The sequence below is a fragment of the Acinonyx jubatus genome, chromosome E4, assembly GCF_027475565.1.
Source record: "Acinonyx jubatus isolate Ajub_Pintada_27869175 chromosome E4, VMU_Ajub_asm_v1.0, whole genome shotgun sequence".
Lineage (NCBI taxonomy): Eukaryota > Metazoa > Chordata > Mammalia > Carnivora > Felidae > Acinonyx > Acinonyx jubatus.
The window spans coordinates 60,708,189-60,735,604 of NC_069395.1; the positions used below are offsets into that span (position 1 = coordinate 60,708,189).

The 27,416-nt window shown below is 40.7% G+C and overlaps 2 protein-coding genes and 1 long non-coding RNA gene across 4 annotated transcripts in view; 2 read left to right on the forward strand and 1 right to left on the reverse strand.

The window, feature by feature from the left end:
• The window catches only part of EXO1 (exonuclease 1), a 36,937-nt gene extending 25,538 nt beyond the window's left edge, over positions 1 to 11,399 (forward strand). For both annotated transcript variants that reach the window (XM_053209126.1, XM_027046264.2), the window contains 4 exons: positions 1,176 to 1,845; positions 5,041 to 5,142; positions 8,441 to 8,634; positions 11,042 to 11,399. In XM_053209126.1, coding sequence (XP_053065101.1) covers positions 1,176 to 1,845; positions 5,041 to 5,142; positions 8,441 to 8,634; positions 11,042 to 11,183 — 1,108 coding nt within the window. In that variant the 3' untranslated portion in view covers positions 11,184 to 11,399. The remainder of the gene's footprint in view (positions 1 to 1,175; positions 1,846 to 5,040; positions 5,143 to 8,440; positions 8,635 to 11,041) is intronic.
• LOC128312978 (uncharacterized) lies at positions 1,793 to 23,737 on the reverse strand. Its single transcript, XR_008293042.1, has 4 exons — positions 22,665 to 23,737; positions 21,876 to 22,023; positions 16,122 to 16,215; positions 1,793 to 1,929 (listed from the first exon to the last, which is right to left on the reverse strand). It is a non-coding gene; the product is annotated as an uncharacterized LOC128312978 (long non-coding RNA).
• LOC106975556 (microtubule-associated proteins 1A/1B light chain 3C-like) lies at positions 21,913 to 26,710 on the forward strand. The gene is made up of 5 exons (XM_015072879.3): positions 21,913 to 22,980; positions 23,091 to 23,146; positions 23,303 to 23,411; positions 25,753 to 25,762; positions 26,434 to 26,710. The coding sequence occupies exons 1-5, from the start codon at positions 22,923 to 22,925 to the stop codon at positions 26,558 to 26,560; spliced, it is 360 nt and encodes a 119-aa protein (XP_014928365.2). The 5' UTR covers positions 21,913 to 22,922; the 3' UTR covers positions 26,561 to 26,710.
• Positions 26,711 to 27,416: the final 706 nt, after the last annotated feature.

Consider the following 27,416-nt stretch of genomic DNA (forward strand, 5'->3'; position numbering starts at 1 on the left):
GATTAGACGAAGGATAGAGAGGGTATTTTTACTCTCTAGCATTTAGTACATATTCTGTTTATCATCTTGGATTTGAACTACTTAAAGCAGTAATTTCTCTTTAGGTTTCATATTTATCTGATCATATACTCTGGGAATTTCCTTTTTAACCTAAAAACTCTCTGAATATATCTTCTCTATAAGGATACTCATCTTTCTTTTCTATTGGAGTGTTTATAAGTGATGTTTTAAAGCTGCCAGACTGAGTAAACCTCTTATTAATACAGAATTTAATGATTGATGGTGAGGGGCACCTGGGTGGCTCAGTTGGTTAAGCGTCCGACTTCAGCTCACGGTCCATGAGATCAAGCCCCCAATCAGGCTCTGTGCTGACAGTTTGGAGCCTGGAGCCTGCTTCAGATTCTGTCTCTCCCTCCTCCCTCCCCGACTCGTGCTTGGTCTCTCAGTCTCTCTCTCTCAAAATAAATAAACATTTAAAAAAATTTATAAAAAAAATGATTGATGGTGAAAGTCATAACCTCACATATTTAAAATAGTGTGAAAGTTTATAGGATATTTATTTTAAAAGCCAGTAAAGTATGGACCACTACAAGTTCCCAGATGATTCATTACAATGGACTAAGCCAAGATAAAGAGTAAATGACTAAATTTTTTTATTTTGCATTTACAAAGTAAGAGACCAGTAGTTGTAAATTGTCCTTTCTGTTGCATATTTCCATATCTCCTCAAATATTTGACCGTCAGCCGTGTGGTAGCCACTATTGTAGGTACTGTGGAGGACACAATGGCTTGGATGGTAGCTGTCCTCAAGGAGCTTCTGGTCTGTTGGGACCAGTCTATTCAGTGAAGATTAGGGGAAAGGATACCTATATGATGATGAGGTATAGATAAATTATGCCAGTTCCAAAAACACGTATGTAGAGAGGACTGCTTTTAGGAAATCCTGTCTACCACTTCAGGATTTCAAATAAATTTCTAAATGTGTGAATGTTGTTATAATCAAAATTTAAACTTTCAAGAACGGTTTTCTCTTTATTTATGAAATTATGTATTTAGGAGACTTTTTCTTGAAGAAACAAGACCATTTTTCCATTTTTCATTATCTGAATCTTATCACCTTTGTGAGAAAACTCTAAAACATCTATGCATTCTTTGTATTGTTTTTTTTTTGTTAGGTTTTTTTGCAGTTCTCTGGATTCTGCCAACTGTGTATCAGCGAAAGCAGGAGGTGAGCCCCCAGAGAAAAGTGCTGTCACAGACGAAGAGGCCAGTGTAGCTGAACCAGATCGTCAGGATGGCAAGAAGCCGGCTGGTCCGGATGGAGCACATAATTCAGATGATGAGGTTCCAGATGAAAGTGCTGTCACAGACGAAGAGGCCAGTGTAGCTGAACCAGATCGTCAGGATGGCAAGAAGCTGGCTGGTCCACATGGAGCATGTAATTCAGGTGATGAGGTTCCAGACAATGCAACTATGATTGCTGACGACTCTCTCTGTTCGGAGACCAGCAAATTCACAAGGACCATCTCACCACCCACCCTGGGGACACTCCGAAATTGTTTTAGCTGGTCTGGAAGTCTTGGAGATTTTTCACGAACTTCAAGCCCCACTCCAGGCGCAGCACTGCAGCAGTTCCGGAGAAAGACCGATCCCCTCACTGCTGCACCGGACCAGAGGGAAGCGTCTGCTGCGTCCCAGTTAAAGAGTGAGGAGTCTGGTGGTGGAGTGCCTCCCGTGCGGGCAGCGGCTTGGTGTCCAAAGTCTCAAGGAAGCCCAGAACTGTCACCACACAATTTAAATGTGTCAAAACTGTCTCAGCCTTCTCATAAGGATTCCGATTCAGAGGTAAGTCACATTATGAAGCCTCTGTTTTCAAATCCATACGTAAGAGAAGATCTGGTATTAATCAGATCACTGGGGAAATTTTGTCTACGTTATGGAAATAATTGGCTGTCTTAATTTTTTTTTTAAGTTTACTTTTTTATTTTGAGAGAGAGAATGCACGCAAGTGTGGGAAGGGCAGAGAGAGACAGAGAGAGTCCCAAGCAGGCCCTGCACTGTCAGCACAAAGCTGGATGTGGGGCTCAATCTCAAAAACCGTGAGATCATGATGTGAGCTGAAATCGTGAGTCCGAGGCTTAACTGACCGAGCCACCCAGGCACCCCTGCTGTCTGAATTTTTTATTCTAGGTCTTACTGTGTAGAAACTTCACATTTTATTCATTGTAAGGACTTCTCTGTATGCTTAATACTTTAAACTCTTGTACATTCAATCTAACTCTATCTCCTGAGTTACTTACATGCTGTGGAACAGTTAAGATGTAAGCAGAATGGTAACTTACAATACATTTAATATTTAATTCCTTAATATACTTTTGGATTCAAATAACATTTGAAACCTTATAAGTAAATGGCCTTATTAATTTGACGGTGTTCATCTTAAGCTTTTAGTACTTAGAAATATATTTTCATTTACCCTTCTTAGTCCTGCTAAACTTCCCCTTTCTAACAAAACAAAATGGTAATGCATGTGATTTTGTCATTGTTTTAAGTTAATAAAAGCATCCTAACCATTTTTTCCCTTGTTTATGAAATATCTTTTAGTCTGACTTAAAGCTTCAAATATGTACTGCTCATAAGATGCCGTGATGTTGTAAATGACATGACGACAGAATAGCTTCCTCTACGTCTGAGTTACCTCAGATTTACCAATATAACATACTTCGTTTTATCTTCACCACCTGTAATTACCAAGTTATAAGAACAGTTATAGCTGTGGTACTACTTGAGAGAATTTTGATAATCCTCAATTTTGGAGTATGTCTATCAGGATAGCTTGTATTTATCAAAAGGAAAATATTTTATTCAAGTTTCCAAAGGAAACTTGAGTTGTATTGGACTCAAAGTAAAGAAAAAAGCTAACTTACAATGTGAGAACAAATTGTTTTCATTTAGAGAAAGCTGAAATCAGTTAATATGTTGAATTCAAACTGTTCCCTGCGGTATTGAAGTGTGAAGAGTAGGCCAGGCCACCCCTGGGCTGCCTTGGAGACGTGTGCTTTTCTTCTTCCTTTCGTTTGCTTTGCCCTCAGTTCATCCATACTGGTCTGCAATACTCTTTCTGTTTCTTTTAATATCCTCCATTTTAGGGGCGCCTGGGTGGCTCATTTAGTTAAAGCATCTGACTCCGGCTCAGGTCGTGATCCCACGGTTCGTGAGTTTGAGCCCCACATCAGGCTCTCTGCTGTCAGTGCAGAGCCCACTTTGGATCCTCAGTCCCCCTCTCCCTCATCCTCCCCCGCTCACGCTCTCTCAAAAAGAAACATTTGAAAACAATACTATAGGGGCGCCTGGGTGGCTCAGTCGGTTAAGCGTCCGACTTCGGCTCAGGTCATGATCTCGCGGTCCGTGAGGTCGAGCCCCGCATCCGGCTCTGTGCTGACAGCTCAGAGCCTGGAGCCTGTTTCAGATTCTGTGTCTCTCTCTCTCTCTCTGACCCTCCCCCGTTCATGCTGTGTCCCTCTCTGTCGCAAAAATAAATAAATGTTAAAAAAAAAAAAAAAAAAATACTACAATCGTCCATTTTAACACCATCCTTTTCATTTTGTACTGCATGCTGCATTTGCCCTTGGCCCCATTTGGGTGCCAACACAGTAGCTGTCTCTTGAAAATCTTTCATAAAAACGTCATCTATTTATGAGACTACTCTTAGGTCTGCTGAGCTCTTTCAAGGCAAGTGCTTTCTCCTTTTTCAACAGACATCTTCCTGTTTCACTTTGTAATCTTTTAGCCATGTGTTGCTGAGAAGCATACCAGTTCACAGGCTGTGGGCTGGTCATGCTGATGAACTTTCCACATTTCTGTCTTCTAGCTAACCATTTTTTGTATTAATCAGTTACAGAGACATGAACCCTCTTCTCCCTTCCTCCCCCACAAAAACAACTACCCACCTAAACTAGAAATCATTCATTAAGTCCTCTCTTGCCACCAGATGGAGTAAACTCCTGTTAGGATAAATGAATTGTTAATTCTCAAAGAATTAGAACACTAACAGTTAACATAAAATTACATAATCTTTCGTTGATTCAGAAAATGTGTCAGAAAGCCACAGTGCCACTGGGCTTCATCTTTAATATTAGTTTTTACCGTGTGGCTCTGAAGAAAATATTTCTGTATTGGGGCCTTCCATTGGTAATTCACTGTGAAAAGCAACAATCTTAGATTCTGTGTGTATTGAGTTCACTGACCCTATCTGAGGTGAATTAATCTTATGACCTTACTCATGACCTTTATTTTAAGAAATGATTTAACATCTGAAACTAATGTAACATGTGTCGACTAAAAAAAAAAAAAAGAAGAAAGAAAAATAAGCAAATGATTTGTCCCTGAGTCACCACTACTGTTAACTATGAGCAAGGAATATTAGTTTCTGAAAATTACAGTCATGTTTATGGAGTATTTTTCACTTTGGGATTATTTTTTAAGTATATAATACTCTAAAGAATCCCAAAATAAATTGAAAAAAAAATCCTCTTGAAAAATGTAAAGTCTTCATTCATTGTCCTTTTTTTATTTGAGTTTCGTGGGAATCCAGATTTTTCTGTGTAGAGAAAAGCTTTATATGATGGGATAGGGCAGAGGTTAGATCTCAGTGGCATTGGGAAAAGTAACTGCATTTGACGCAATATTACTCTACTTCTTGAAAGCAGATGCCTTTTTTTTTTTCTTTAATGTTGAATGTGTTACACAATTAAAGATTTGGCTGTACTGGTTCAGCTTTTTGTAGCTAGTAGTTTACAAAACCTATTAGCCGAGCTTGGGTAAGCAATAATGCTACATCAGGAGACTTTTGTCTAATCAGAGTCAGCATTTTGACAGGCTCCTGAAAGGGTTAGGAAAAGTCTTCAAATTCAAATGTATCGTTTCTTTTATACAATTTACTTGAGGTAAAACATTTTGCTAGTTTGTTGAATATTGGTTAGTTGTCATAAAAAAATCCATAGTAAAAATCTTATTTTATTTTTTTATTGGGGAATCTAGGAATCTGACTGCAATAATAAGTCATTTGAGGATCAAGGTAATCTGAAATCCAAGCTACATTTATCTCAGTATTCAAGAAAAGTCACACTCCTAAAAAACAAGGTAAAACAAACATCTAATTTTTTTAAATTTCAGAAGCAGTCTATGTTTATTACCAAAAAATGAGAAATATCAACAGAATTAAAAATGAAAATGCATATATTTTAATTTACAGGAGAAATGTTTACTTTCAGTCCTTCTAGGGCCATGTTTATGCCTGATTGTAGGTGGTAAAGTTGTTGAAGAAACCCTTATCTTCTGCACTATAAACCTCTTTTTCTCATGTGCTTCTACAGCGTTACTTATGATGACTAATAGCCATTGGATGAGTGTAGCCAATCATCTATGTTTGTCATTTAACTAAACATTTTTTGCAGTAGCAGACAAGACTGCAAACCAAGAACTTGTGGATAAATATTTACGTGCCGTTCTTGATTATTTCATAGGGATGAATTCCATGGAGTGGTATTGCTAAAGGCACCAGAATTAGAGTGTTGATATATATTGCCAAAAGACCTTCTAGAAACTGTATATCCGATAAGTCAGGTTATTTTTTTTATCAAGATACATAAATATTTGCGACTGCAAAGGGAAAGCTCATAAGCTAAAGCATATTTTATGTATAAAGTGTTCTACCCATTAATATGAAAAATGCTAATTTCTAACTCAAAAATGTACAAGGGACATATATAGTACAAAAGAAAAAGTATAAATGGTTGGTTAACACATAAAAGCATGTTCAACCTCATTAGTAATCAAATAATGCAAATTAAAATAATGAAACATAATTTCTTACCTCTCAGATTTTCAAAAAATATTTTTAGTTGTACTCATGAGACTATAGCGAGACAAATAAACATATTAATTGTGTATAAATTGCTCTGCCATTTCAGGAAAGCAATTTGAATGAGATTAAATAATTCAACCCAATTTAAATAATTCAAGTTCCAATTCTAGAACTTGTCTAAGGAAATCATGAGAGTTTAAGTACATGAACACTTGGGGCACCTGGGTGGCTCGTTGGTGAAGCGACTGACTCTTGATTTCGACTCAGGTCATGATCTCATCATTTGTGACTTTGAGCCTCAAGTCGGGCTCTGTATTGACAGCATGGAGCCTGATTGGGATATTCTCTCTCTCTCTCCCTCTCCCTCTCTCTCTCTCTCTCCCTCTCTCTCTCCCTCTCTCTCTCCCTCTCTCTCTCTCTCTCCCTCTCCCTCCCTCCCTCCCTCCCTCCCTCTCCCCCTCCCCCCTCCCTGTCTCTCCCTCCCTCTCCCCCTCTCACAGCCTCTCCCCTGCTTGTGCTGTCTGTCTCTCTCTCAAAACAAATAAATAAACATTAAAAAAAAGTACATGAACACTTAGCCTGCATTAGTTACAATAGTGAAAAATTGAAAATTGCCTATCTAAAAATAAGGGGGTGAATTACTAAATACATTACTGGTTTTAGCTCTTAGGTGGTAGGAATATAAGTGAATTTTTTTCTGTTGTTTTCCCCTGTTTTTCCATAGTGAACATATTATTTTTCTAGTAGCATAAAAACTTTTTAAAAATTTCAGTAAATGGTCTGCATATTGATTTGAAAGAAGATCCCCCATCTCCTACTATACAAATATAAATCCTAGATATATTAAATATATAAATGTGGAATATGTAAATATAAGATTATTTTGGGGGGCTCCTGGGGGGCTCAGTTGGTTAAACGTCTGACTTAAGCTCAGGTCATGATCTCATAGTTTGTGGGTTTAAGCCCTATGTCAGGTTCTGTGCTGACAACTCAGAGCCTGGAGCCTGCTTTGGATTCTGTGTCTCCCTCTCTCTGCCCCTCCCTTGCTCATGTTCTGTTGCTCTTTCTTGCTCAAAAAAAATAAACATTAAAAAAAGATTATTTTTAAATCTTTGAGTGCAAAAGCCTTTTTCAAACATCCTGTCTCAGAAAGGTATCCATGTTTGTTTTTGTTTTAAGTTTATTTTATTTTGAGAGAGAAAGAACAAATAGGGGAGGGTCAGGGCGTTGGCAGAGAGGATCCAAAGTAGGCTCTGTGCTGGTAGCAGAGACCCTAATGTGGGGCTCGAACTCACAAACTGAGGTGACCTGAGCTGAAGTTGGACTTTTAACTAACTAAGCCTTCCAGGCACCTCCATTTTATTTTTGAGTAAAGAGAAAAAACATGGAACGTATGTATGACACGGTGTTTTTGTTTAAATATTCACAAATACTCAGGCACACTGTGTTATGTTTATATAATCACAGTAGAGAGTCGGAAAGATACCAAAATTATTTACAGCGACAGGACTGGAAATGTAGAAAGTACTTTCGCAAAAGAAGTTATATCTGGACATTAAGGCATCTTTTTATTATTATTCTTGCTCTCAGAAGTTGTCAGGAGTCTGTCACTCCTGTTTTAGTGAAACTCCCCAGAATTTTCCCCCTTGCTCCCCAATATCCATCTTTAATATCTAAAATAAAACCTTTTTTTTTTTTTTTTTAAACATTTATTCCTTTTTGAGAGAGACAGAGTGTGAGCGGGGAAGGGGCAAAGCAAGAAGACACAGAATACAAAGCGGGCTCCAGGCTCTGAGCTGTCAACACAGAACCCGACTCGGGACTTGAACTCACAAATCGTGAGATCATGGCCTGAGCCGAAGTCAGACACTTAACCAACTGAGCCACCCAGGCACCCCAAACCTTTTTTTTCTTAACCTCAAACCTCTCAGAACATTTCTATCTGTTACATAAGTTATATTATTCTCTTTGCCATTTAGTTTCAAAATCTTAGGGTTATCCTTTTTCTTTCTGCCAGCTCGATCCTTCTGCAGGAGATAAAGAAAAACCACCACACATCGGTACCTATCCAAGTTCTAATCTTTCTTTCTTTGTCTTGTTTCTTGCTCTCTCCCTTTTCCCCTCACCAACACCCCAAGACAAGATTTCATCTTTCATGTGTGAACTTTTCCGTTCTTCGTACCTCCTCTGGTAGTTGCATCATTCTGAAAGCCTTGTTTTACCTTCCTCACTCTTTACTATCCTAAACAACAACAACAAAATGTTGATGGCTCCATGTTTCCCATAGGGTAAAAATCAACCCTTGGATAGAAAAGGCTAAATGTCAGTAGCGATGTGTTTGAACAGCTTATTCAAAACAAAATTCACTTCTACGTGTAAAAAAGAAAACTATCCAAGATACATTACTAAGTAGAATCGAAATATATTAAGTGAACATGTTTACACATTGCTTATCAGTTATTTTTCTGTTCTGTTCTAGTAGAACAGTATCTAGTATCTACAGCTACTAGTTCAAAGTTAACTAAAGGTAGTTGCTTGAACAGAACAGTATTAAAAGGAGCATTTATTCTTCAGATTCCCGGGCTGTATAAATCTAGTTCTGTGGACAATCTTTCTGCGACCAGGATCAAGCCTCTAGTTCCAGCCCGAGCCAGTGGGCTCAGCAAGAAGCCATCAAACATCCAGAAGAGAAATCATCATAATGCAGAGAATAGGCCAGGATTGCAGATAAAAATCAATGAGCTCTGGAAAAATTTTGGATTTAAAAAGTGAGTTGCCGTGTTACTTCTAAGATAGGATAAGTTATTGTTTTTTTGTAACTTCAATTACTTTCTCCCATTTCTTTCTATTTTCATATGAGTCAGTTTTGTTTTCTATTACCCTATAAGAATTATTTTTCTCTATTCTCGTTAGCTCTTTTTAAGTATATTTAATTTTAGTGTCTATGCCTTCTTGTGAAAAGATGCCAGACTGAAAATCCTCAGTTCCTGGTCTGGCTTTGGGGTCTTTTGTTTAAGCAGATTACTTTTTCTGGCCTAAGTGTCTCAGCTTTGTTCTGTTATCACTCCGGATTGTGATGAGAGTAGGGTTGTTCTAGACACGGGGATGGGAAAATAATGCTGCATCACACTTCTTGATTTAAAGCAATTTGTTTCCCTAGATCATCACATCTAAAGTGGGGAGAATCATCCAGTGTCTATGATGAATGTGCCAGATTTCTAATGTAGGGGGCAGACACTATTTTAATAGAATTGATCTTCTGTATATGTATGTTTTTTGAGCCGTAGTACTTCCTTCTGTTAGACTACAAAATTAGCCTTGGAGTCGCTGTGATTTATAATTAACTTATTCTCTTGTTCTTCTCAATAAAGCAAATGTGCTAAGAGTAGAGGGAGGGAAACTTACATGGGTGGTGGGATTAAATCTCATCTAACAGAAATGTTGTCACAATCAGATTCAATGGATGGTATGAGGGGACACGCTTTAAATAAGCAAGTGCCAGACAACTATTTTTTTATTTTGCATTGTGTACAGTCTAGGATTATACCATATCACAGCAGTTGTCAAACATTTGCTTCCAGGCACCTTTTACACCCTTAGAAATTACTAACGGCCCCAAAATACTTTGGTTTACATGATTATACCTGTCAGCACTTAACTATCTTAGAAATTAAAATGGACATTTTAAAATATTTATCTTTAACAGTGACAAGCCCACGTTAAAATCAACAGTATATTATTACATAAAAGAAGTATGGTTTTTTTTGCAAATCTTTACTGTGGTTTAACAGGATTGAACTGGATTCTTATGTCTGCTTCTGTGTTCGATCTGTTATGGTAGATTGTTTTGGTTGAAGTATAGGACTAAAATCTGGCTCCACACATATTTTTGGCTGGGAAACATATAATTTAATAGACTTTTTGTTTAGTTGTAAATTTTCTACTTTGACATTATACCAAAATTCAACAAGTGATGGTTTCTTAAAGGTTGCAGTGTAGAGTCTGAAACTTGTCAGCCAACTTTGCATATTGTTACATTACCATCCATTGGTCCAGATTGCACCTTGAGTGCCTCTTTTATTCATGCATGAACTGGTTATTTAGGAAATGTTGTCTTACTGAGTTATCTTCCAAATGTTGACACATTTCATTTTACAGTGTAAAGAAATCACAATCTTATCAGCAAAGTCTTTAAGTATTAGGAAGTTTTCCAAAATCTTAACTTTCTCTTGAAAGCTTGAATTTTATCCTCGGCAACAAATACTGTTAGTCGATCACCTAAATTTGAATAACCCTAATAGTGTCACACGTGCTTTTTTTTCCTGGAGATAACCATCACCATCCTTCCGTACCAACAGAAGTGCCTCCTTGGTTTCCCATTTTCTCACACTAAGAGGTTGAGGGTTGAGATTTAATAAAGTTAATGATTTTTACTGCTTTTTTAAGAACATTCTTAAGCGAGGCTGGCTTTTTTTTAACTACAAGTGCATGGAGCTGGAGAATACAAACACTGCTTGTATTTCTTGCGTCGCTTGGGGCCGCTGTCTTGACTCGTGCCAAGTTGCCAGTAGTTTCTACGTCAGTTCAGCTTTTGGATGAACACGTGTCAGCACGGTGGAAAAGGCAGATAAAGTGTGAATATTATTATGAAATAGTTTTGATCTTGTAAACCCCCCCGAAACGGTCTTGAGAATTTTTAGGAGACCGTGGGCCATATTTCGAGAACCACTACTAAAGAGAAATTGAGGCTGCAGAAGTATTCCTAAGAGTGTTCCTAATAGGATGTTTATAGACCTAGAGATTTTCAGCCCCCAAAAAAAGGTTGTGAGGAGGCAGGAGTAAAAGACAGGGCTTAAACCTTATTCATGCTTCACTTAGGTTGGTTCTTAGCCAGACTGGAGAAGGGTGCTAAGGAGAAAGGAACTAAAGGTTCTTTATTGGAATCATTCTTTCTTAGCTAGTACATATTTAGTAGTGGCCTTGCACCTGCTTTAAAAGGTGATTTAGGAAGCAGGAAGGGGGAACTGAGAAGCAAAACTCACATTTTATTGGGATACTCAGAAGAGAGACAAATTAGAAGGTCTTGTCTTCATATATCTCTCTTTTGTCTAGGTAGACTATTCTCTAATAACTAGTACCCTAAAAACACCAAATTCATTTTCTTGTATTTTGCAGAGATTTTGAAAAGCTTCCTTCTTGTAAGAAGCCAGATCCCCTGTCGCCAGTCAAAGACAACATCCAACTAACTCCAGAAGCAGAAGAGGATATATTTAACAAATCTGAATGCATGCGTGTTCAGAGAGCAATATTCCAATAAATGCAGGCAGCTGGGAGGCTATTGCCTGCAAGACAATCTCTATCAATTTGAAGTGCTGTTTGGGAATGGGGCAGTTACCAGACTGAAAGATTTATGCATAGATGTAATGCCATTTTTTAAATAGAGTACATTTTGTATATTAACTAACTATTTCTTTTGTTCAGCTTTTTATATTTTGTAAGAAGCTAAAATAGAGAAATAATTTTATCTTTGACAGTTTTTGGAAGTTTTGATGTTTTGGGGCAAGGCCCCTGGAATTTAGAAAAATCTACTCTGAAGATTTCTGTCATGTTGTCAAGTGTAAGGATAGTAAATGAAAAGCCACAATTCTGTAATCATTTTATCCTGGAGGGAATCACTGTATTTCCTCTCAGGGTTGAATTGGAAATAAAGTTTCTGGAATGGGAGGGGTAGCTGGAAAGGTTAAAGTGTGAGCTGAAAATCCCTTAACTAGAGTCTTAGGTGTGGTGTAAGACACTAAAGCATTAGGGTCTGTGAAGAGTACACTCGACAGGGGTGGTCAGGTGTCGCAGACTATGAGTCTGGAGTTCTCTTGTCCAGAAAGAGAGTGGACGCAGAATTGAATACGAGAGGCTAATGTCCAGGAGGAGACAAGAGCCCGGAACAGGGGTTTCGTCTCCATATCTATTGAGCTCATAAGGTATTACCCATGTGGTGAACGTGAGGAAAACAAGACCTTATACATGTGAGCATGGAGAAAACAATCAGACTGTAATCATTAACTTGTATGTGTAAGAATCAAAAGGTCTAGGGGGCAAGTGGAGTTTGTGATCAAGGTATATTGGCTCCAGACGGAAAGCAATTTCCTGCAGGTGATATAACAAGTTACTTGTGATCCCATTACAATATGTCACTAGCTAACCTTGGGTGCTTTAGCCCAGTGGTGGCGGCTTTCCACCCTAAGCTGTTTTTCTAACCCATTTATGTAAGTAGAACCTATTTCCCCACAGTCAGGTACCTAGAAAAAACCAGCCATGCAGGTGAATATCTGAAGGAAGGAAAACTCTGGCAGGGGGCAGAGGGTTTACCTGAGATACAGAGGATAAAGGAAAGAGATCCAAATTATTTTAATTTTTAAATAAGATGTGATAGAGGACTCTTGGATAAAGAGTCAGAATGGGAAAAAAAAAAAGTAAGAAACACCATAAAAATTTTTAAAAACCAACAATCTGGAAAAAAAAAAACAAATTTGAACTCTATGAATGTTTCCTGTTATAGAACAAATTAAGAATGTGAGTCAAACATTGTCTACAAATGTTTATCTCCTTGCCCATTTAAATTTTTTTTTTCAACGTTTATTTATTTTTGGGACAGAGACAGAGCATGAACGGGGGAGGGGCAGAGAGAGAGGGAGACACAGAATCAGAAGCAAGCTCCTGGCTCTGAGCCATCAGCCCAGAGCCTGACGCGGGGCTCGAACTCACGGACCGCGAGATCGTGACCTGGCTGAAGTCGGACACTTAACCGACTGCGCCACCCAGGCGCCCCTCCTTGCCCATTTAAAATGCCACTTAAATGACAGAAAAGGAATAAAACAGTTTAAATCCATAAAGGTTAACCGAGGAAGAGACATCAGGCAAGGAAATAGATGGATAAGTGGTGAGTGATTTAGCAAAGAAATGATCAATTCTGCAGTGGTAGAAGCCAGCAGGAGGCAGACTTCAGATGGGCTCAGCAACTGGCAACACAGCTTCCTTCAAAACCAGGGGCTGGAGGTAAATCTGAAAATGGAGCTGGCTGAAAACATTCAAAACTGGTATAGGAGGGTGGGGAGATGGCAGCCATGCCATGGATTATCAGCCTCCAAATCCCCACATAACCAAGTGGATATCAAACACTTATGAACAGCATTACGACACAGGTGATGGAGTTTCCTTAAATCCCAAGATATAAGTGGGTGAAGACAAGCTCCCAACAGCAAGACCACAGGATGGAGAATCAGGAAGGCAACAGGGAGTCTACTGGAGCTGAGAACAGAATTCCAGAATAACCATTAAAACATAGTAGGTCATGTTGGACCCAGGAAAGCCTTCCCCACTCCCGTGGTAAGTGCTTGGGGCCTGTGCGACCTCTGAAGGAACTAATGCTGACTGGTCCACGTGAACTGTTGCCACTTAGCTGCCGACTTGGCCAAGTCTCCTTCTGGGACAGGGTCCCCCATGGAAGAAAACTGGTGAGAGGAAGCCCGAAATCGAGCAGGACAAACAACAGAAGCAAAGGAGAGAGAGATGGTTGAAATAGTGGGAGGAGCAAAGGATGACCAAGAAATCTCCGCAGAATACCTGTTTTTGAACACTTAGAAACATTTGATGTTCAAGAAGCTCCCGTGAACTGTGCTTCCTTCTCAAAGAAAACTAATTTTACTTGAAACCACGAGAAAGCTTTTGGATCAATCTCATATGATAATTTAAAAAGCAGAATAACATCTTTATAGATATTGAAAATCTACCAAAAAAAGTCCACAGAGCAGATGAAAAACAGTCCGTTTGAAAAATGTAAAAATTAAGAAAAAGGAATATAGATACGAAGGAAATTTAGAATTGGAAAAATTTAAGGCAAACCCAGAAAAGCATTAGAAATGGACATTTCAGAAGTGAAAACTAAACCAGAAGTAATACAAGATAACAGATACTACAGATAATACCTTACAAGATGGGAAGTAAAAATCTGGACAAAACGGAAAGAAAAAAAAAAAAGATTAGGAAGCAACAAATATTGAAGATAGGGACAGAAGGTGCAATATACAGGTAATAGTCTCTAAAGGAAAAAAATTGTAATTTCAGAAAACTCTCCTAATAAAAAAAATTGAAACTTTTTAAAGGGCACTCATACCCAAGATTATTGATCCAAAACATGCAACACCAAGACCTAAGTAACAAAGTTACTTAAAAAGAAATCCTTGGGGTAAGCAAAAACAGATTTTTCCACAATTACTTTTTACTTGAAAATGAACATTTTGGTGGCACCTGGGTGGCTCAGTCAGTTAAGCATACGACTTCAGCTCAGGTCACGATCTCGCGGTCTGTGAGTTTGAGCCCCGCGTCGGGCTCTCTGGGCTGATGGCTCAGAGCCTGGAGCCTGCTTTGGATTCTGTGTCTCCCTCTCTCTCTGCCCCTCCCCCGTTCATGCTGTCTCTCTCTGTCTCAAAAATAAATAAACGTTAAGAAAAAGAAAATGAACATTTTGAACATACTCCAGGCAAGAATTTGGGGAACAGTGTTCCCTTAAGTTATTCCTGCAGAACCTATCAGAAAATGAGCTCCTTTACAAAACCAAAATAACTAGAGAAATAGCATCATAAAGATTAGTGGTGGGCGTTTAATATAGCAGCCTGTGTATATAGAAATTGGAGTTAAGGGGCCCCTAATTGTCTCAGTTGGTTAAGCATCTGCCTTCAGCTCTGGTCATGATCTCCCAGTTAGTGGGTTGGAGCACCACATCCGGCTCTGTGCTGACAGCTCAGCCTGGAGGCTGCTTCAGATTCTGTGTCTCCCTCTCTTTCTTGCTACCTCCCCTCTCCATCCTCCCCACCGCCACTCATGCTCTCTCAAAAATAGAACATTAAAAAAATTTTTTGTATTTTAATTGGAGTTACAAGCAAGACTGTGATGTGCAACGGCTTCATGTCCAGATCATGTCCAGATGATAGTAAAAAAAAGAGGAAAGCAGATGCAGAAACATTTGGCTTAGCTCATGGTATCTGATAGTGTTGTTAGTTTAGACTGTTGGGTGTATAATGTGGACATTTATGGGATATTTAAAAAAATTTTTTTCAATGTTTGTTTATTTTTGAGAGAGAGTATGAGTAGGGAAGGGGCAGAGAGAGAGGGAGACACAGAATTCAAAGCAGTCTCCAGGCTCTGAGCCGTCAGCACAGCCTGATGTGGGGCTCAAACCCGTGAACCATAAGATCATGACCTGGGCTGGTCAGGCACCCAACTGACTGAGCCACCCAAGCACCCCTTTAATCCCTGTAGTTATAAATTTGAGTTGGAAGTAGTGATAGAAACTTAAATATGTGTGTATGTATACACTCATTATATGCATATATGCTGCATGTATACATGCTGAAGAGACCTAGGAAAAATTAATCCAGTACTAATAAGCATTGCTCAGCTTATAGGCTTTTTTTTTTAGACAAGTCTTTATTTTTTTTAATGTTTATGTTTAACAAGTCTTTCTTAAAAAATTTTTAATGTTTATTTTAAACAAATTTATTTTTTTTCTTTTTTTTTAATTTTTTAAAGGTTTATTCATTTCTCAGAGACAGAGAGACAGAGGGTGAGTGGGGGAGGGGCAGAGAGAGAGGGAGACAGAATCTGAAACAGGCTTCAGGCTCTGAGCTGTCAGCACAGATCCTGATGCGGGGCTTGAATTCATGGACTACAAGACCATGACCTGAGCTGAAGTCAGACACCCAACTGACTGAGCCACCCAGGTGCCCCTATTTATTTATTTATTTGTTTGTTTATTTATTTATTTATTTATTTATAATGTCTATTTGGGGAGAGAGAGTGTGTGAGTGGGCAGGGACAAAGAGAAAGAGGGAGAGAGAGAATCCCAAGCAAGCTCCTTGCTGTCAGCACAGAGCCTGATGAGCAATTCAATCTCACAAACAGATCATAACCTGAACCGAAATCAAGAGTCAGATGCTTAACCCACCGGGCCACCAAGGTGCCCCGCTCAACTTTAAGTCTTAAAATACTATTTTTTATCAAAGGAAACCAGAACATCTTGGGAGGGGAAAGTGCCTGGCAGAAAATATATAAGAAAGCCCTGGAATAGCTTATTAAAACGGAAGCTAAGACGGGAGCCAACTTGAAGAGGCCCAAATATGGTTAAAGTTGATCTTAAAAAAAGGGTAATAATTGCAACTTACTGAAATGCATCAGAAACAGATTAAAGACAAATGCTCACCTTCAGAGTGATAGGGTATGCAACTCATCATCTTGAAAACAGGGAAATAAAGGAGAAACATCAATCATTTTCTTCTTTCCTCTGAACCGCACCACTGTGTAACCAAACAGATGAAGGAGAGAAAGAAAACTTTTTAGTGTTCCAATAATGAAAAAGAAGTGAGATCATAATCACCGTTTTGCAGCCGCTGGTGGATTAATGGATTTACACGTTGAGCGTCAGCTGCAGTTAAAACCCCAAAAGAGACAGCTGGACACATTATACCTCTTAGTGAAAGAACTCAGCATCCTCTTACAGTCTTGCCAAGGGATGGGAGGGGAGTCTGGTCATGCCTCTAGGTGCAGCTGCCAAAATGTAGGAACAAGGAGGACAGAGGGACGTGTGGAACTGTATCTTAAATGTGCAGTTAGCACAGTCCAGAATGGGAAGCCACAGATTTAATACGCTGGGATTTTCAACAGGCGAGCTAAGGAAAGGGATAAGGAGGGGAAGTCCATATTTTTTTGAAAGCTGGATAAAAACTGAAATAGACTGTTTAGGGATGCACACTGTTGATAAAGCAATAAAGATACAAGGCAGTGATAACTAAAATTCAGGCGAGTGGTTACTCCAGGGAGGAGGAGGGCATTGATGTTAGGAAAAAGCACATGGAGGGGATTCTGGGAGTGGCTGGCAGTTTTATAAGAACTTAAGCTATTTAGCTCTTTTGTGTAGTTTTCTGTCTTATGATATTTTTAAATAGTAATTCATCATATTGAAGATGTAATTGATTGTAAGGGGCACCATTATTTTATTTTTACCACTGAAAGAAGAAAATCTGTTATACTGACACCACCAACTTTAAGACACACTATTTTCAAAAATGTTACAATGTGTACCTTAGAATAGATGAAATGCAGCACTTAGACATCACAGGTCTTGTCCCTCATACACAAAATCCAGCAGCTATCCCCACTTCCCAACGACTTGAAGTTTACTCTGGACAGTCAGCACCAGACAGCTGCTGAACTTTAAAGACCAAGAGCATAGTGGAGGGACAGGTGCGGTGTTGCTGTTGGCAAGAAGGAATGATGAGAGCTAAGCTGACAGTGTGATCCCCAGTCCCTTCTCTCTGCTCAGCCTCCCATTCTCACTTTTGCTGCTGGGATCTCAGTTACACTGTGTCACACTTTCAAAATTGTCCCATACTCTTAATGCTGTTATGTCTACCTTCTACTCTGCTTTTTGGCTTTCAGTTTAGGTCATTTCTACAGATCCATTTTCAAGTTTACCAGTTCTTTACTTGGCTCTTTATCTCTATTGCTGTGTTTTTGGTTTTTATTTCTAGCGTTTCTATTTTACTGTTTGTTTTAAGTTTGTTTAATCTTTACTTTTTTTTTTTAATTTTATTTTTCAATGTTTATTTATTTTTGGGACAGAGAGAGACAGAACATGAACGGGGGAGGGGCAGAGAGAGAGAGGGAGACACAGAATTGGAAACAGGCTCCAGGCTCTGAGCCATCAGCCCAGAGCCCGACGCGGGGCTCGAACTCACGGACCGCGAGATCGTGACCTGGCTGAAGTCGGACGCTTAACCGACTGCGCCACCCAGGCGCCCCCTTTAATCTTTACTTTTAAGAGAGAGACAGAGTGTGAGCAGAGGAAGGGCAGAGAGAAGAGGGAAACAGAATCTGAGGCAGGCTCTGAGCTGTCAGCACAGAGCCCGACGCAGGGCTCGAACCCACGAAAGTGAGCTCATGACCTGAGCTGAAGTCAGATGCTCAACTGACTGAGCCACCCAGGCGCCTCTCTATTTTACTCTAAGTGCCCATCTCTAGTGACATCCCCCATCTGTTCATGCCTATTACCTACTTTTCCTGCTGGAACACATAGTCACCATAGTTATTATAAATTATTTGTCTGATATTTCCAACATCTGGCTCATCTCTGAGTCTGGTTCTGTATCTTGTGTGTTTGACAGTTTCTTTTGTCCTATTTATTTTTGTGTTTGTGTCATTGTTTTTGGTTGAATGCCATCTATGCCGATATAGAACTATAGTGACTGAAATAATGTCTATGCCCAGAAGTGGGCATGCCTCTTCTATTCATCAGAGCGGGGCATTGGGAAAGCTAGTCAGGAGTTTAATGGGGTTGGATTTGTTGTTACTACAATCATCATAAGGGCACCACTGCCTTCATGTTCCTCTAGCGTTGCCTGTGGTTGGGTGGGGCTCTGGTGCCAGGGTTGTATTGTTTTCATCGGTGTTCCTGCAGTACCCTCAGCGTCAGCCTTCCTCATGCACCTGTGGCCCAGAAGGGGTCTCTCTCCACGCCCTTGCCCCTTCCCAGCAGTAGGCGGCTGTTCCTTATTTGGTGCTTGTTTATTGATGAGGTACAGCCTTGAGGTTACCCTATTATTAAATGCTATTATTAAATGTGTCAATTATATTAGATTTTGCAATCCGCTACATAATAAAAGCATTATCCTCCTTTGTTTCTCAACTCCCAGCAAGATCCTGGCAAAAGGGCCAGGGTTCCTCATTCCTCTTATTGACGTCTAGCTACCAAGTGCTGAACATTATACCGCACCTTGTGTCTTTCAAAACACATTTTGGTGTTTAACACTTGTTGACTTATGATTTAGGGGAGGCAGAAGAATCATTGAAGAATTCCAGATAGTAATCTATCTGCCTAAAATAAGGGACTTTGGGTTAACCACAGAAGCTGTGTTGTCTTCTTTTTTCTCGTGGGACAAACATGAGGGGTTGACATGTAACTCAGAAGTTTACAACTCCAAGATTCGGTGAATAAAACACAGTGAATGGATTTCTGAGTAACCATTTAAAGACTGTTCCACAAGATCCACAAGAGGGCAGCCCCTCCACATTGCTTGATATCTGAAGGGCGAGTACAAGCACCTGTAAGCCTATTTTAAAAATCCTCTTGTACGATGCTTTATTTTTATTTCTTTTAATTATACAAATAGAGCACAAATATAGTCTCACTTACAAAAATTCTAGCATTACACACCAGCTTCAAGTCTCTTTTGATTAGCACCCCAATCCTAATCCCCTCCCCCTATTATCAGGTTGATGGAAAATTATGAAGTTTTATTTTATGTGATTTTTTAAAACACGATTTCTGCAGCTAACTTTTTAAAATCTACATGTGACTTGAATATCTTTTCCTGTTAATATACATAGATTAACTTGTTTTTAATTCTTCTCCATAACACATGTCATGGTTTACTTAATTGTCTCTCAATTAATGACTTTTAGATTTTTTTTCAGTATTCAAACATTTCTTCAAATATTTCAGTACTGCATTTTGAAAAAAAATGAAGAGCCTCACAAGATTTCATAGTAAGTAAGATTTTAAAGCTAATTTATTAACCAAAGTAGGAATATTTTTAAAATTTTACTAGCCACAAATATATTAAGTCAATTTATAGAAAAGGGACTAAAAGGGAAAAGCACTTGGCAGCCTTCCTTGGAAGCATTAGATTTACTCCATTCCCTGATGTAAATCATCCTGGATGCCATGCCTGTTAGGGCATTTTACAAGTGTATTTTTGTCCTAGACTGGATCAGACCCAAGCAACAAATGGCCTTGTTGATGCAGAGGACAAAGACAAAGACAAGAAAGGAGTGACCAAGTGTGGTCATCCCAGTGTGGGTCGGAGCTGTGTCTTAGTTATCTCTGTATCCTCTGCAATGTTAAGGAAATATTTGCTGGAAATGAGCCAGAGTTATTTGTATTTCATGTACACAAGAGAAGCTAAATATAAATGTAAAATGTAAAATGTAAAATGAGTTGTACCTACAGCAAATATTTCTAGGGTAAAGGATAGGCCCCTCTTTGGGACTTTTTAGGATTTACAACCTGATGGAGCTTGAATGTGATGTATGTGATGGAGATAGATAAGAGGCAGTGGGGTGGGGAGTGCATTCTGCACAGTGACTTTGGGTGAGCAAAGCTTAGAGAAGGAGATGCACAGAGTGTTAGCACAAAACAGACCAGCTGAGCCAGATCAGGGGGTTTGCACCAGGGGAGCAAGACGGGGGTTGGAAGTTCAGGAAGGGGCTCAGACTGCTAAGGTCTTAACAGGAGTTTGGACTTGAACTCTGGGCAGTTCCAGTGAGCAGTTATTGGGTGTGAGTGGGTAGGAAAGGGAAGGGATGGGTAGGCCAAGAATTAGTCACTGAAATATAGTTCCAGTCAGAATGCCCACTGGCAACCCCCAGGTAGTTGTCCTCACTTGAGATCTTACTTTTATTTGTGTATTTGTTGTTATTGTCTACTCCTCAGTAAGCTGTAAGCTCAATGAAGATGGAAAGACAGAAACTATGTAACTGTAATGACTGCTTTCCTTAGCACTTACCACAGTGCCTGTGACAGGGTACGTATCTAAGGACTTTTTTTTTCTGAGTGGGTAAATGGATGAATAAAAGTATGTTGCTGTGGAGTTAAAATAATCATTTCCATTATTATAGAAGAGGAAACAGGAGCTCATAGAAAATATCTCCTATGGTAGCCAGCCTCATGATGGCCCCTGATGATCCCTGCCTCCTAGTATTCACATTCTTAGGTGACCCACAAGTTCCAAATCAGTTAGGAACAAGCTATTGTATAAATCAATCAAGAAATCAATTTAACCAACAAGAAAGAAAGAAAGAAAGAAAGAAAGAAAGAAAGAAAGAAAGAAAGAAAGAGAAAGAAGAGAGAGAAAAGAGAGAAAGAGAAAGAAAGAAAAAAAGAAAGAAAGAAAGAAAGAAAGAAAAAGAAAGAAAGAGAAAGAGAAAAGAAAGAAGAGAGAAAGAGAAAGAAAGAAAGAAGAAAGAAAGAGAGAAAGAAAGAAAGAAAGAAAGAAAGAAAAGAAAGAAAGAAGAGAGAGCAAGAAAGAAGAAAGAAAGAAAAAGAAAGAAAGAAAGAAAGAAAGAAAGAAAGAAAGAAAGAAAGAAAGAAAGAAAAAAGAGAAAAGAAGAGGAGAGGGAAAAAAGAATTTGCTTAGAAAAAGCAAATTAGTTTTCTCCTCTGAACATGTGTAAGCAAAGGATTTTGAGAAGACACAATTGCAAGTGTAAAGTCACATGGGCACCTGAATTTCTTCTGGAAGAGAGCCAAACAGGAAAGCCTCCCACGTGAGGTGCGCTGTGATGTGGGAAGAATCAAGCTTTTGTTATGTTTCACTAATGGATGTGGCGTGTATTTTTTATTGCACAGCCTGTTCTAACTACAAAGTCATTAAATGTCAGTAATGATCCTTTTTTCCAAGTAAAATATAGATAACCGTGGAAAGAAATCTTGTGAAGTTGATATGGAATATATAGAATTCTTTCTTCTTGAACATTAACAATTTGAAAGCCCACAGCTCAAGGGATTGGTTGATTGATATGCATGGAGACAGGGAAGAAAGAGACATGAGGCTAAGATAAGAATGAGAAAGAGGTCCCAAGGCAGTTGTGTCTCTGTGGAAGATATGCCAGAGCCTGGAACTGGACTCTGGTACCTCAAGTGTCTGCCCTGACTTCCCCCACTGGGCCGAGACAGGCAGGGAATGATGTTGTCCATGGAGAAGGAGCCCTTGTATTGAAACCACTGAGAAATGCTCTACCTACTAAGTCCACATTCCCTTTCCTCTCTGTGGACTCAAAGACTCAGAGTGAGCTCAGCAATCATTGTCCCAGCCTTCTAGGCAGGAGGAAAGGCAAAATTAAAATAAATAAAATAAAATAAAATATAAAATAGATTTTAAAAAATTATATAAAATACTACCTTTCCTTCTGTCCCTCAACAACCTGGAGAATGTTTGGTCACTTTCCTCTACATCATTATCATTTGACAGAAGACTCTTCCAATGTCAGGTATCTCTGCATGGAATGGTGCCGGGGACACCCTCTGAAGATCACGGTGTCTCCATTCGCTATAGAGGAGATGCAAAGGGTTCTGTTTATTCTCAGGACAGCGATAGGTCTGAATAAGACAGAGGGATGTGAGGTGAGGAGGCAGCTGACCTCAGTAGCAATACTGTGTTCCTGAAGGGGAAGCAGTCACGAAAGCCACACTGGTGCATAAGACAAGCACAGTGGGGTGGAACATCGTGGCCCAGAAAGGAGAACGATCTGCCTGTTTACTGGATCTTAGGCCAGTGAGTTCATTTCTGTGGATCCCAGTTCTATCACTTTCTAAATACAAGACCCTGAGCATGAGCATAACTGTCCTACCCACATTCCTAGAACTGCATAAATATGACAAAACGTGTTGGAAAACTGCAGAGTAAAATGCTACTTTCATACATACCTGGGTTTTATCCTGTTTCACCTCTTTTTATCTGGGCAAATCACTCAACCTTTCTGGAGTATCTATTTCTTACGTGAACAATAGCAGTGTGTTTCAGGGTGAGGTGAAATCGATCTTCAACCTGCTCCATAACTATATTCAGTGTCCTCACGAAGCTGTTTCTACCCAGGGGTCCTAAGCTTAGGCCCATCGGTAAGCGTTAGTGTGAGGACCAATGCACTACATTGTAAATCTTAATTTCTTCAACAAAAACAAATTCCTTACCGGTTGTGAGCAAAGCAGCCTTCTCAGACCAGCAAGCAGGTGGCTGTTCCAGGTCCTTCCTCAGGACTGACCTCCTCCTGCCCAGGGAGGGGCAGGGGAAGGCGGGTTGGAGACGCCTGATGTCACACAGCCCTACCTAAGGGCCTCCTTTAGGCTCCTGCAGGTGGTTTGGAAGCAGCTGGAGGAATGAATTAGGTCCTGGTTGTGGGATTTTTTTTTTTTTTTTTAAGTCAGACAGAGACACAGCTGTTGAGCAAAATGCAGCCTCCACAGAAAACCCAAAGCCTCAGACCCTTCAAGGAGAGGAAGAGTTTAGGTAAAGTTCTCAGAGTAGCTGTCTGGGTTCTGGCCCTTGAGACAGGGAGGAAAGGAGATACAGACTTCTATTACATGCCGATGTATTAATTTGAACTTGCATGTTCACAGCAACCAGAAGAGAGGAAGTCGCTAGAATCCAGGCGAAGTTCCCCAGCAAGATCCTGGTAAGACTCCGTTGTGCTTCCTGAGTGGTGCCTGCAATATCCTGTTCTTTGAAAAACCAAAACTCACCCAATGACCTTCTCTCTGTTCCAAGTTCCTAAGACACAGAGAACTGAGCACATTCTTGGACACTTGCTTCCAAAGAGATTCACGCAGAGACTCTTAACAGAGTAGTAGTGGAGCACTACCCCTGGGAGAGGTTCCTGCCCCTGCTGGACAAGACTCGGTTCCTGGTCCTGCAGGCACTGACCATGACCCTCTTCCTCAGTGTCACCTGGGAGGTGACAGAGCGCACATTGGCACGTGTGCTGTGTATGCCCAGGATTCTTAGAACAATAGGATCTAGCAGAGGGAGGCAGGGAAGTAGTCCTGCTTGGCCCTTTTCCCTTCAATTGTGCCTTTGAAAAGGATGGTCTTGGGGTGCCTGAGTGGCTCAGTCAGTTGAGTGTCCAACTTTGGCTTAGCTCATGATCTCTCAGTTCACGAGTTCAAGCCCTGCGTCAGGCTCTGTGCTGACAGCTCAGAGCCCGGAGCCTGCGTCAGATTCTGTGTCTCCCTGTCTCTCTGCCTCTCCCCCACTCACACACGCTCTCTCTCTCTCTGTCTCTCAAAACTAAATAAACATTTCAAAAAAATTTTTTAAGAAAAAAATAAAAAGGATGGTCTCATGAATAAACAGTCATTAAAAGGTTGCAAGGACCTTACAACTCTAAAGAAAGTGGGGGCTCTCAATTTGACAGAAGAGCTGTTGTCTCTTTTATTTTTCAAAATTTTGCTGGTACTGTGTTCTAATTTCTGGCTTCAAATTTCTCTGAGAATCTTCCAAAGGAACTTTGGAAACGAGTCCAAAGAACCGTCCAGTGTCAGGTGTTTTAAATGTCCAATGACGGCATTTTGCCTCTAAGGAATTTTTGGTAGAGCAATGGTCTGCCCACCTGCTGGAGTCACTGAGCAGAGGAGCCAGACCTTCCCCATATCCAGCTTCCTCCCACTCAGAACAAGGAAGAGCGAAGTCAGACAAGTGTTGCTGGCTTTAAAAATAAAGCTTAAGCGATGGAAGTTGTCACCTGTCAGGTGGCCTCAATAAAAAAATGACATGAAAACTAAAAGTAGCTGACTGGGGCTCAGTAAGTATGGCTGGCGTGAGTCTCCCTGTACTGGAAACCACCTCCCAAAGGTTTTGGCTGATGCTGACAGTTTCTTCACAGTGTTTATTATGATTTTTTTTATGAGCCCTTTTAGAACACTCCGCATTCTCCTCTGACCTGCTAAGGGTTAGGTTGATCCAGTGGAAAGTGGGGGCAACTGAAAGAAAACTGAAGTCAGCCTTAGATCCCAACTCCGGTCAGACTCCAGATGCTGGGGGACAATGGTGGCTTTACTGGAAAGTGAGTTTTGACCCCATTTCCCCCTTTTTTCCATATAGATGTGCCTCCAATTTTCAGGCACTCCCCATTCTCCATCCCAATAACTTTGAATCTCTACATTAATGCATTTAAACATATTGATATTAAGCACCCATTGTGTATCGAGCTCTGCAGGAAGAACACCGAACAAAACAGATGAAAATCCCTGCCCTGAACATCTTCCGAACCACAGCGTTCACTCTTGGGGACCCCTCAACCTTAACAAAAGGACCGCCTGGTGGAAGAATGAAGGTGAAGGTGCAATTTTGAGGCGCGAGGTTGCAACAGCCCCTCCCCCCAGCCTTACCCTTTCCCAGAAGGCAGAGTGGCCATTTGCTCCCTGAGGGAGAGCAGCGCAGTGGTCAGGGTTTGGTCTTCAGGTTATCCACCTTTTGGTAACCAGGATCCGAAACCATTTCCCCTCCCACCCACCACATAAATGTAGCCCTCATCACTGTATCCCAGGAGCGCCCTGACTGTGCCCCGAATGTTTGGGCGAGGGGGAGTAGACAGGGCTAACCATCACCAACAGACCCATCCAGCCATGCACTTCAACCAAATGGAGCTGTTTCTCTACAGCATTAACCCGAGGGGAGGAATTTCAGACCTTAGGGAAGTAGTTCCTTTCCAAATGTTACCCCAGAGCTGCTTAAATGACGTCAGAATCCCCAGCTTTCCATATTCTCTTGTCACCACACAGGAAATTCTTTGCTTTAAACTCATAGCAAACAGAGACCTATTTGCTTAGCATTTTGGTGCTGTGAATAGTTTTTCTAGCTACTGATGGGGTGGCCTTGCATGTTGAGCCCGTCAGAGGGTCCCAGGGCATTTTTAATCCCCAGAGAAGGGAACAGTCTTTCTGCAGGATTCCAACAACTCCCTTGTCACCCCAGAGATACTGCAGAGAGCTGTTCTTCCCTTTCTTTTATTTTTAATCATGATAAAAATGCATCTTAACTATTTCTAAGTGCACAGTTCGGGGGCATTAAGTACATTCCCACAGTTGCACAACCATCACCACTGTTGAGCTCCAGAACTTCTTCATCTTTCCAGATGGAAACTTTGTATTCATGAAACGCTAACTCCCCACTGTTTCCCCACCCCCCCCACCCCCCCCACCCCCCCCCCCACCCCCCGCCCCTGGCCACCACCAGTCTACATTGTTTCTCCGATTTTGCTACCCTGGGAACCGCATGCAAGAGGAATCATACAGTGTCTTTCCTGGCTAGTTTATTTCACTTAGCATAAGTTCTTAAAGTTCATCTATGCTGTAACAATTTCTTGTCAGAATTTCCTTCTTTATAAGGCTAATGCTCCATTGTGTGTACAAACCACTTTGGTTTATCCATTGGCCTGTTGAAGGACAGTTGGTTCCCTCCAACCAACCCTTTAACTTCTGCGCTTTGGTTTCTTTATCTGTTATTAGGAAATCAAATGGGACAAGAGATGAAGTTTTGTATAAAAAGTTGAGTAATGACGCATATAAATTATTGTTTCAGCAGTGACCGGTAGAGGCAGGGAAATGTATCTGATGCTTTGAAAGCCTCCAGGCAGCAGCAAGGGAAGCAGGTGGAAGGACTGTGCTTCTCGAACAATCTTTCTCAAAGTCAGGTGTGCCTCTCTTACAATCCTGCAGATTCCCAGGCTGCTTCCTGGATCTACTAAACCCAAATCTGGAGTGGGGCCCAGGAATCCGCATTTTCAGCAGGCACTCCTGGGTCGTTATCAAGTTTGAGGACCTCGCACTAAAGTGGGGAGGTGGGCTCCTTGGATACACATGTTTGCAGTGAACAAACAGAGGTAATTCAGGCCTTGGGTCAGGAGCCCAAGTTAAAGTTAAAGTTAAAGTTAAAGTTTCCCTTTCCAGCCCCCGCCCCTCCCAGGAGCTGCCTGGTCCTGGGGGCCTCTGGACCCTTTTACTTGCTGGTGAACAATAAGAGCCTGGTCAACATGAGTGTGACCATGGCAGAGGTCTACAGGGACTACCAGAATGAGGATGGCCTCATGTAAGTGACCTACGCCTCCCAGGAGATGTTCGGCTGTCTGGGCTCCAGGAAGACCCTGCCGTCCTCTGCAGAGCATGTCTAGAGCCTGGTGTCACCCCATGTGGGTGGACTCCATGTGGGCTCAGTCACTGGGAACCTCAGCCTGGGGACAGGTCTCTGGGGAATCCCCGTGTGGGGCCTTATGAACCCACTCATTTGGGGGCAGGGGTCCTTATCTGTGCCATTCCCGAGATGATTGTTGTATTTCCAGTCTTCACTCCCACTTGGCTTATTTCCTCTCGGATTCTGTTTCATCTGTTTATGCCACACGGATTTATGCCAAAGATGCAACTACTCAGTTCCAAATAATTTGGATGAGCAGTTTTCCTTAGAATAGAATTTTTTTAAAATAATGGCTTTCATTTAAATCTTCATTATGGACTAGACTTTGTTCAAAGTAGACTATAGGTATTAACTCCTCATAATTGCCCTACATGTTAAGTACTTTTATTCCCATTTTAAAGATAAGGAAATTGGGTCAGAGAAAGGTCAAGAAACTCCCCAAAGTTCCCACAGCTGGCAAGCAGCAAAACCAGGTTTTGAAATCAGTCTGGTGTAGAACCCAGGCTCATAACACAGAAACTTCCTCACTTGGTGAGAACCTGCTAGTCTTGAATTGAAGCTGAATTCCACTTGTTCACCTGTCCACACAGGAGACAAAGAGGCAGACACATGCCTGCAGAGGACCTTGGTCAGGTAAGAACAGTTAAATACTAGTTACAGGGCAGCCCAAAGGCAGGACGCTTGGTCACAGAGGGCGTCCCAGCTTGTGAACTTTGACCTAGGTTTGGAGACTGAAAAGCCTCTTTTTAGGAAGGAAT